Source organism: Phodopus roborovskii, unplaced genomic scaffold (assembly GCF_943737965.1).
Source record: "Phodopus roborovskii unplaced genomic scaffold, PHOROB, whole genome shotgun sequence".
NCBI lineage: Eukaryota > Metazoa > Chordata > Mammalia > Rodentia > Cricetidae > Phodopus > Phodopus roborovskii.
Genome location: NW_026125295.1, coordinates 33955254 through 33965892, shown reverse-complemented (window position 1 = coordinate 33965892; position 10639 = coordinate 33955254). Strand labels below are relative to the sequence as shown.

At 37.2% G+C, this 10639-nt stretch overlaps 1 protein-coding gene across 2 annotated transcripts in view; it reads right to left on the bottom strand.

The window, feature by feature from the left end:
• Positions 1–788: 788 nt before the first annotated feature.
• The window catches only part of Ibtk (inhibitor of Bruton tyrosine kinase), a 70596-nt gene continuing 60745 nt past the window's right edge, over positions 789–10639 (bottom strand). For both annotated transcript variants that reach the window (XM_051207795.1, XM_051207800.1), the window contains exons 26-29: positions 10043–10180; positions 3630–3701; positions 3110–3242; positions 789–1990 (exon numbers count right to left, since the gene is read on the bottom strand). In XM_051207795.1, coding sequence (XP_051063752.1) covers positions 1859–1990; positions 3110–3242; positions 3630–3701; positions 10043–10180 — 475 coding nt within the window. In that variant the 3' untranslated portion in view covers positions 789–1858. The remainder of the gene's footprint in view (positions 1991–3109; positions 3243–3629; positions 3702–10042; positions 10181–10639) is intronic.

The window sequence follows — 10639 nt, the reverse complement described above, 5'->3', positions numbered from 1 at the left end:
ACAGATGGATGAGTTACTACAGGAAGAAAGCACTGTTAGGAAAAACTACTATCATCCTCCTGGGGTTTCAAAGCAATGTATTAGCAGTCATCTCCATAGACTCATTCATGGAAAACTACAATTACAAAAAGGCTTATCTTTCACTTTTCTTGCAGGAGCATTTCTTCCTGTATGAAATTTTACAGTAGCTCACTATATAAAACAGATGATTAAGCACAAGCAATCTGGTCACGGTTTACAAAGAAAGGACAAGAGTCCCAAACTCGGTTAGCCCCAGCTCCTTCTTCACACTTTCCACCTGCAAAAAGGGCAGACTACTGAGGATGCTTCCCAAGCAGAATGGAAGACACGAAGAAAACTACCATTGACATGTGTCTTCAGAGTACCAAAGCTCCAGTAAGCCAATGACTTCATAAAGCTTCTGGTTTCTTTCTTTTGTTTTTGTTTGTTTGTTTTGGAGGCTGTCCTGGAAAACTCTCTGTAGACCAGGCTGGCCTCAAACTCAAGAGATCTGCCGGCCTCTGCCTCTCAAGTGCTGGGATTAAAGACATGCACCACCAACGACCCCTACCATAAAGCTTCTTTACTGATATCAAAAAGACATTGTAAAATTCATGTTTTTCTCAAATTATTCAAACATATGGAATATAAATCAGGATTTCTAGCTGAGTAAAAATATACACTGGCTATCACTGTGGCACATAAGGGAAATAATTAGGACTAGCTAGAAATTCTTCCCTCAAAGTGTCAATCTAGTGCTACACGCAACATCAAATACACATTAGTAGTGAAGTGGATCAAGATTACTTTTTATTGCATGTTTGCTTACACATCTGCTGCTTGTGGGTGGAACTGAACTGAAACACTGAGTTAGCTTCAGTCAATTTCCCATCAACTGAAGTCAAGCAATGAACTGCCTACATATTCCCAGGGATTCTTTCCCAGAATTTAGGCATTGACATTCTCATTTTATCTACATAACAAAGCACACATTTTAACATTGTTTTCCTTTGAATTGTAAACATTCAAAATCAAACCAAATAGCATACTATGAAGAAATCAAAATTCACATGTACACATATAATCTAGGCTCACAGAACTTCTGATTACACAGTACTAAAAAGTAACTATAAACAACCACTTGAACAAACTATTCAGTAATCCTATGTCTGTTTTAGAAAATCTTAACACTTTAAGAAACTGATTCTTTCACAATTAGTCATTCATATAACCTCTCTTGCTACCTTCCCACCCCCCCAAAAATTCATGAATCCAAATCTCCCATAGAAGCTATGATTGCTGACTAACCTGTTCAGAACAATTAGGAAGAACATAGCATTTCACCAGGTCCAACTTTAAAGAGGCCTAAGACATTAACAGCCCAATGAAAAGGCAACAACAGACATTCTACTATGGCAAAGAGTACATTCTGGCCATTAGTGGATCAGAAGTCATGACTGAGGCTCCTACCTTAATCTCATCAGTGTCTTATCTAAAAACACATGTGGTAAACTCTTCTAAATTACTCCATATTCTCAAATGAAAAAAAGCCTTAATGAATCATTCTTAAACTTTATAATTCTCCCATATTTTCAATTGTAAGGTAACTTAGAAGAAACAATCCAACCAACCCAACCTTAGCCTAACATATTTCCTGTCCCATCATCACATAAAAGTTACTAAAATCACAATTTTGAAAAATTTCTCATTAGTCATACAAACATTATAAACTACAGGAAGAAATCATATCCACTTTTATTCTGACTAAAACAACGTGCCAGCAAATATGTATGAAGGGTTTTTCTTCCAGTCAGTGTAGCAAGCACAACCTCGGGAGCAGAGTTGTCTGTGCAGCGAGCTAGCAGCCATGCTTGTTCCACATGGGCACTGCTAGCGGCCCCTGCGGCGTCCTCTCAACGACGACAAATTCATCAGGGTTGCCAAACGCCTCATAGAAAACCAGCAGCTCTTGTATTGCATGTTCCTCAACCTGGGAGGAGACAGGGAAAGATTTGCCTCTCTCTTTTAAGTAGAACAGATTAGCGGGATTAGTAGTTTCCTTACTTCCTTTGGAGAAACTGAGGCTTGATATAGACACAACACAGCAGAACTGAATCAGAAACCTTCCTAGTCCCCTGGCCTTGCCAGAAACCTTGAGTCTGAGCTAGAATAGCCAGATACCTGTTCTCACTTCAGTCCAAATCTCTTCTTCAAATGGTATGTGCATGTGTGAGTGTCTGAGTGCATGTCTGTGCACCACCTGTGTGCAAGGGCAACATTCTTGGAGGCCAGAAGAGAACCACCTCCCAACTTCTAGTTCTGGAGTTAATGGTTGTGAGCTAACCGACATTAGTGTTGAGAACCGATCCAGGTCCCCTAGAAGAGAGATGCACACCCTAAGCTGCCAAGCCATCTGCCAGCCTGCAATTTGAATCCCAAAGCTAAGGGAAAAGAAACTGAATTGAATTTCTGGAATCAATTCATGCAAGCAGTTTCACCCTGTGAGGTCTTTTTCTGCCACTGCGCAACCGTCTACAGCTTGCTTTTGCACTCTCCAGTGTTATGAGGCTTATCTTTCCCCAGCCTGCCTCTCTAATCTTTCACATATGACTGTGAAATCTTACATCCCTCAAATAAAGCCTCTTTACCATAAGGGAAGCCAAACATGTTCTCTTTTGTCTATAATCTTGAACTGAAGTAGGAAAGAAACTAAGAAGAGCAGCAAATGCCACCAAATTCTTTGAAAACTTAAAATGGCCCAAAGCAATGCCAATACTAAAAACAGGAAACTGATCACATTGTGCTAGTTCAAATTATCCTGAATAACACCATCTAGTTTTATATACATTTAAATTTTAATCTAGTACATCTAGTCAAATGTTCAAAGCCAATCAATAAAAGTTTCTACAGACCTATAGATGGACGTGGTTGTGACACCAATAACAACATTTGGAAGGCACAGGCAGGAAGACTGCCATGAGTTCAAGGCCAGCTTGGACTACAGAGCTTGAGACACTGTCTCAAAATTACAAATAACAACAAAACCCAAAGATCTAGAACTGAAATGTAGAGCAGTCTTCGCCAAGCTAAAGCTGAGTGTGTCACTCACCTGAATGAGAGCCAAGGGTTTCTCCCGACTTCTGATGAGTGCAGCTTCTTGCTGCCGCTCTTCTTCTACAATAGATGCAAAAGTGACAGGAGCGACTGTGGTCGAAACAGCCAGTGAGGAAGACAGCCAGGGACTGTAAAATGACAATAATGGCTTTTATTCCTGTCCCCAAAGATCTCCATGTAAAATTTCCTGCAAAATGTTACTTAGCAATGTTGTTTCCCCCCTAGGGATTACTACATAATACAACCTGGAAGCTTTTGCAGAAATTACAGAATAGTGAGGTAAAAACACAGAAAAGTTATTATTTTACTTAAATAAGTGTTAGATCAAATTTTAGGAAATTCTAAAAAGTAAAGGTGTAACAGAAATGATATAATTAACTCTTATTTTTAGAAAAGCAGATATTCAAACAATACATTCTAGTAATTTCAACTACACAATTAGCCATTTCTTAAATATACCTAAGAAATTAATTTCTTAAATAATTCAAGGCCCACAGGTAATCAATTAAGCTTACTTGGGACTCTCCAGTAGTGGAAAATCAGAAACATGATTGCTTTCTAGTTTTGGTGTTCCATGAGGTGAACATCTGTAAAACAAATTCCAAAAACTGGGATTAGGGCTTTCAGTAATATTAGTAAAACTACTTAGTAACACATAGACCAGAGCCATAAGCTCCTGACACAGAGACAATTACTGTTTGCAGTCAGGCCTAGCTCTAGCTTAAGACAAGCAAACAAAGGAATCCACAGAGAACTGAACCATACAGGAGAAGTATCATAACAGTCTTTTTCTAATGATATTCATTAGAAATCAGGCATGTATAAGAAGTACAAAGGCCTGTATGAATAAATAGCACTCAGTACTAATATACTATTACATGCTCTAGATGAAAGACAGAATGGGAAATAAGAGTTTCCGTTTCTGGAACACTGAGCCCAAATAAACCTGATCCATGAAGGGATTGCCTGCATTTGTCCTTTTATTGTGTTTCAACACCCTGGCAAGCAACTGTTCTCTAGCTCTAGTCTGACTTGTGAGACCTTCCCAAAGACTTGACCAAGGGAAGATGCATTTGATCTCCATCCAACTTAATTCCATCATGTTACTCTCTTGTCTAGATTTGAAGGCTTAAAAATCTTTGATGGCAGGGCAAAGAGAGTATGTATGGTGGCTAGAACAGGAAGCTGAGAGCTCATCTTCAATCACAAACAGGAAGCCGAGTATAATGGAAATGACCCAAGTTACTTCAAAGCTTGCTTCCAGTACCATCCTTCCTATAACATAGGCCATACTGCATAAGCCTCCCCAGACAGTATCACCAAGTGTGGGCCCAGTATTCAAATGCCTGAGTCTACTAGAAACAACTCATTCAACAATCACATTTCAGATGCTGAAAATTATGCTGGTGGTTCTGGGGACCAATTAAATGCATTGACACTTTCAAAGACACACAAATAATTACTTGGTTGCTAGATAACTACAGTACATCAGTAGTCACCAACTATTAAAAAGGAATAAAGGATAGAGTTGACCAATGTTCAACATAGCTATAAATGGATATATCACAAGGAAACCAATATTTTCTATAATTAACATTAGGAAATAAAGAATTAGAGAAACCTTTGTTAGCATTTCTACCTAACAAAACAAAATTAACAGTATAAGGAGGTTTCAAACCCAGGGCTTATTAAATCAACGTAAACTAAAACTTTAAGAATAATGGTTCTACACAGTATTTCATATTTTATACCAAGTCTCAGGAGGTTTGTATGACAGGGTATTATGGTCCTTACTTCATATATGATGAGATTCATATAGGGCTATAATGTTACGCTGAAACATCCATCTGAGGATTTCAGATTTAATGCAACAGAGAGCACTTGATTAAGAAATCCCCAGAAAATTTTAAAATGGCAAAAATCTATTTCATAATCCCATAACTCTATTAATAAACTTTAGTGAGTAATTATATTAATCATTTCTTTATCAAACAACTTGGGAGTCCATCAAAATTTCATCATAAAATATAGGAAAACTATTAAATAAAACAGCTAGAGATTTTAAGATTTCTAAGCTTTCAAATAATATAAAATCATTAAGCTTCAGATATAAAAACAAAACCAGACATTCCAATATATAACCAGTATATAAGTAGCCTTCTTAAATAGAAAAAAAACAAAAGGTTTACTAAAATATTCTTTAAAGATTTTTGTTTTAATTAAAAAGTAGTGACAATTTTAGATGTTAAAATAACTAAGCTGTTTTTGCTTAGACAATATCTATAAGATTTTATACTAGCTTTACTTTAAAATTTTATCTACCATTAGAACTAATATATAATAATAGTAATTGTGTTCCAGAAATAATGATTGGAAACTGCACATTTCCCAGTAGAGATACAGGGTTATTTTAGTGAAAGAAAAATGAAACAGACACAACGAGCAAAGAACTAAAAGAAATAACACAAAATCCTTTCCTTCTACATTTTAACATCGCTAGATGATACTGCCTTTCTTTGCCTGCCATTGCCTTGGGGGATGGGGAGCAAATAATTTTTTAAGTCACATTTTATGCAATTAAGAGACTACGTGTGGTGTGCAGACCTTCCTTACACTCTAACCCCAGGGCCACCAGCATTCCTGTCTTCCTGCTTTTCTCCCACTATTTCCTGTTTACGCTGCCTTTTCTCCTGGGTTTTAATTTCTTCTTTAAAAATCTCAGTCCACATTCCAAAGCCTGTGACAATAAAAAGGATAAATAATGGCATGGCCTACTTCTCTGCTATTCCCACGATCACACATTAGCACGGCACAGTCAAGGCTGTAGTATCCAGAGCTTTTGCTCTTCCTATACTTCTAGCATGAGTGACTCTCCCTTCAGTGTCCTCCTCTGTGCTGTTGTACCATACTGTCATTGCTCTCTGCCTGGGCCCTTTAACTTCACATATACATATCCATATTCATGAATCAGACTTCAAATCCATTAAGGGTTAGGTCTACATATCATATGTTTATATATGGCCAACAGGAGCCAGTACAATGCTGTGCCCCTACCAGGTACCCAGTAATTTGGTGAGTGTTTTGTCTGCAGTGTTTTATATATCCTTTTTGAAAAAAAACTTACTTGTAAATTACATGTTTTCTATGGTTAAAATGAGGCATGAAACATAAGCTATCGGTTTTTTCCCCCAAATCTTTATCAATGAGAGCCATCTATGTAAAAATTAGTTCCCACATCAAGCTACTGATACATGATTTTTCAACTCAAACTTCCGAAGTCACAAAACAGCACACACTCCTCAATTAAGTCCCAATGTGACAGCACACCCTAGTGACCAACTAGCAAACCACAGATCCTTAAGATTTTCTGTGTTCCATGAATGGCAACTTATGCAAAGAAGAATTGCAATTTAAAATAAGCTTAATGTTTATACTTCCAAATTTGTGCATCAGAGATACCCAATGAAATTCACTACATTCAAAACAAATATTACCCGAAAAGGAGTTGCAGGGTTTTTGTTTTGTTTTGTTTTAAAGATTTATTTACTTATTGTGTCTGCATATATCCCTGCAGGCTAGGAGAGAGCACCAGATCTCATTACAGATGGCCATGAGCTACTATATGGTTGCTGGGAATGGAACTCAGGACCTCTGAAAGAGCAGTCAGTACTCTCAACCCCTAGCCATCTCTCCAACCCAGGAGTACAATTTTAATTCATTTATTTATTCAGTCACCAAATACTCATTAAATGCTCATTCTAAACACGTGTGTGCAATGACCGGCAAAGAGAGGTATCATCCTTGCTTTTGTAATACTGATAAACATAAACAAATGCAGCATATATACATAAGACAATAAACTGGCTCACACCTTTAGTCCCAGCCCCTGAGGAGGCAGACGTAGAGGCAGGTAAGTCTATGTGAGTTTGAGACCAGCCTGATCTACATAGCACATTCCAGGCCAGCCACCACTACATCGTAAGATCCTGTTTCCAAGCAAACAAAAGAATCACTAGCAACAACTATGATGACATAACAGAAGCACGGCAGAAATATGTAAAAGGAACTGACTTAGGAAAGGAAGTAAGATCCTCTAAATACCCACTGAACAGACTATGAAGAGTTGGGATCAAAGGGAAGGTGATACAAAGAAGGGCAGATGTGAACAAGTGAAAGCCAGATACTATAATACAGTTATTTCCTAAGACAAAGTGAAAGAAGGTGACAGAAACCAGGCTCTGTACACCTTGAAGGCCATAATAAGAATTCTAGCTTTTGCTGGGTGGTAGTGGCACACATCTGAAATTCCAGCACTTAGGAAGCAAAGGCAGGAGGATCTCTGTGAGTTTGAGGCTAACCTGGTCAACAGTTCAAGTTCCAGGATAGCCTCCAAAGAAATACAGAGAAACCCTATCTCAAACAAACAAACAAACAAACCTACAACAAAATCTAACTTTTATCCTAAAAGCAGTAAGTTCTATAGTTTCAAAAGAGAACATACTGACTCAATGTATAAATGGATGGATAAAAAGAAAGGAGACTAGGCACAGAACCACACTTATAACTAGGGTAAAAGGTCATGATGGTATGGGTGGGGATGAGAGCCTTAGTTATGAAGTTTAGCATATATATTAAACATTCAAGAACTAATATAGACTAAGTAAAACTGACAACAGCAAGCATTACTACTAAGGAATAAAGATCAGAAAGAATGGGTTTTTATTTATCTACAGTTTGCCTGACATTGGGTTTATGAGAGTGTTATGAAGAAAACATGAAGTTGGGCTTCAGGCCTGATATATCTCTGAAGATCTAAACAGGATGGAAAGACCAAGAGAACAAGGAAGTCTGAAGCTCAATACGCTATCTGATAACAGGACATACGCTCATGATATAGATAGAATAGAAAGTACAGAAAATACAAAGAGGAAAAAAAAAAAAAAAAAGACCTGCACTCACAGTTCTAGTATGAGCAGTCCCATGGCAGGGCACTATTAAGGTTAGCCGGACTGCTTTAGTGAAGTAATAGAACAGAATCCAGATGAATTAAAGTGGGAACTGGCAGCTCTTCTAAGAAGTGAGGTGCACAATGGTGGGGCAATCACTAGAAAGAATAAAGTCATGGAAGAGGAGTGGGAGGTTTGCTACTCCACCCTGACTTTATACAAAAACCTGGAGCAAACAGGAACACAGATGGCGAGAATCTAGTGCGAAGGAAAAAATTGAATCTTTTCAAGAACAGAAAGGGTTAATTAATAATTGAAGGCTTCCGAAAAAAAGAGTAAGGAACATTAAAACTTTAACTTTTATATTTATATGAGTTCAATTTAAAATAACATTCCCCTTCTAAAATTATTTGAAAAGCTAAGGAGGCAAGTAACCTGATTCTTTAGATTATAATTTTCTTTCTATAACAAAATTACTCAAAAACAGTGCTTCTAAAGGTACCTGCCTGCAGTAAGAAAACCAACAACAGTATCAACAAAAATATAAACATTCTGCATATAGCAGAAGCTCTCAGATGCAACCGCTGTTCCAAGTCTCTGAAAGACTTCAGTCTATTTTCAAGACAGGCTAAGTAAGCAGAGGTTAAACACCTCTGGGACTCTACTTGTTTTAACCAGAGTTTATATAAGCTATTTGATACATTGAAACTGAACTGTTGCTATTGTATTTGTTTGGGACTTCAATTGTAGTCCAAGATGCCTTAGAACTCATTAGGAAGCACAGGCTTCCTGGCAACCCTACTTCATCCTCTCAAGTGATAGGGTGCCAGCCCTACTATGACTTCTTAACAAATGGATTTATGGGAAGGAAAAAATATTTATGACTTCTTAACACATGGATTTATGGGAAGGAAAAAAAAGTAGTTTGACAACCAGAATCACAAATAAGTTTTTCATTACATAAAACTGCCATAAATGACATTCTCATTCTCTCTCTCTCTTAACATCTCTGTCTCAATGCCCCCCCCCCCAATTAACACCCTAGACTTAACAGTCTGGAGAGATATACTATGATTCCTACCAAGCTGAATTTTTTTTCTATTTTTTATAAGAATGTTCATTTGCAAGTACAAGGAAGAAGCACAGGCCTATAACCCTTGCATTTGAAGGTATAGGCAAGAACACAAGGAGTTCAGGTCATCTTCAGCTACATAGTAAGGGCATTTTCATTAAAATGTTGCTATTAAATTATGAATAGATTTTCATTTATCAGGTAGGCATTTGAAATATAAAGCATCTTCAAAAGTCAGCAAAAATGCCTAGAACAGCTGAATTAGGTAGTGCATACCTGTAATCCGGCACAGGAGAAGCTAAAGCTGTAGTATCCAAGTTCAACACAACATAAGAAGATCCAGATCAAACAATAAGAACTAACTAAATAAATAATAACTCAAGTTAGAACTAGAAACACCCAATAACAGAGACACGGAGGTGGGTTGTGGTAGATCTACACAAAGAGACATGCTTCAAAGAATAAATGGAATCAACTGGTGATATATTAAAAACATAGATGAGTTCCAAAATAACTGTAAGTAAAGGTCAGATTCTATGAAAGAATGCATCCTGCATGATTTCCACTGACATGGAATTCTAGGAAGTAAATAAGCTCGATGTTGCCAAAAATCAATGGGTAACTGCTAGGGAAAAGGGGCATGAGGCAGATTCTAGGAGCAGTATATATGACTATCTCACGGCATATGACATGTGCCAAAACACCAAACTGTGGCTTTTACATGACATTTGCTATGAGCAAATATCTCAAAAAACTGCTACTAAAAGTAAAAATGAAACAAGAGTTACCGCGAACCCTAAATGTACAAGAAGTTATAACGTTTACCCTGACATATTAAACATCATTTAAGAACATGACGCCCCCACAGAATATTTTAAGGTAGAAAATATATAAGTTTTAAATTTATTACCTTACAATATTTAGGGCCTGAGAATTTTCAATTCCAACTTTTTTGACATGATCTACTGAACCATGGCCAGTAACAAGTTTTTTTTCTCCTAGTAAAAAATCCCGGAATGACTTGGAGGAAGGTGAGTGCAGAGAAGCCCTGCAGAAGGAAACAAAGACCATGTTAAAACACTTTGCAAAGGGACATTACAAGAAAACAATATACAGTATGAAAATGTCAAAGAAGGAAAAAAAAATGTAAAAACTGATTTCATAGATTTTTAAACAAAAACTTAAAAATAGACCAGCCTCGCAGATTTTTGTTTTCTCCTACAACTGTTTATTACAACAGAGCTTCAGTGTGCAAGGTTGAACACGTCATAATATATATATATATATATATACATATATATATATATATATATATTTGTCAACTTGATACAAGCTAAGGGCATCTTAAAAGAGTAATCTTCAACTGATAAAATGTCTCTATCGAGTTACCCTGTATGAAAATCTGTGAGGATTTTCTGAACTAATAATTGATGCTGGTAGGCCCCACCCACTGTTGGACCACCCTGGGCAGGTGGTCCTAAACCATGGGGACCAAGCCAACAAGCAA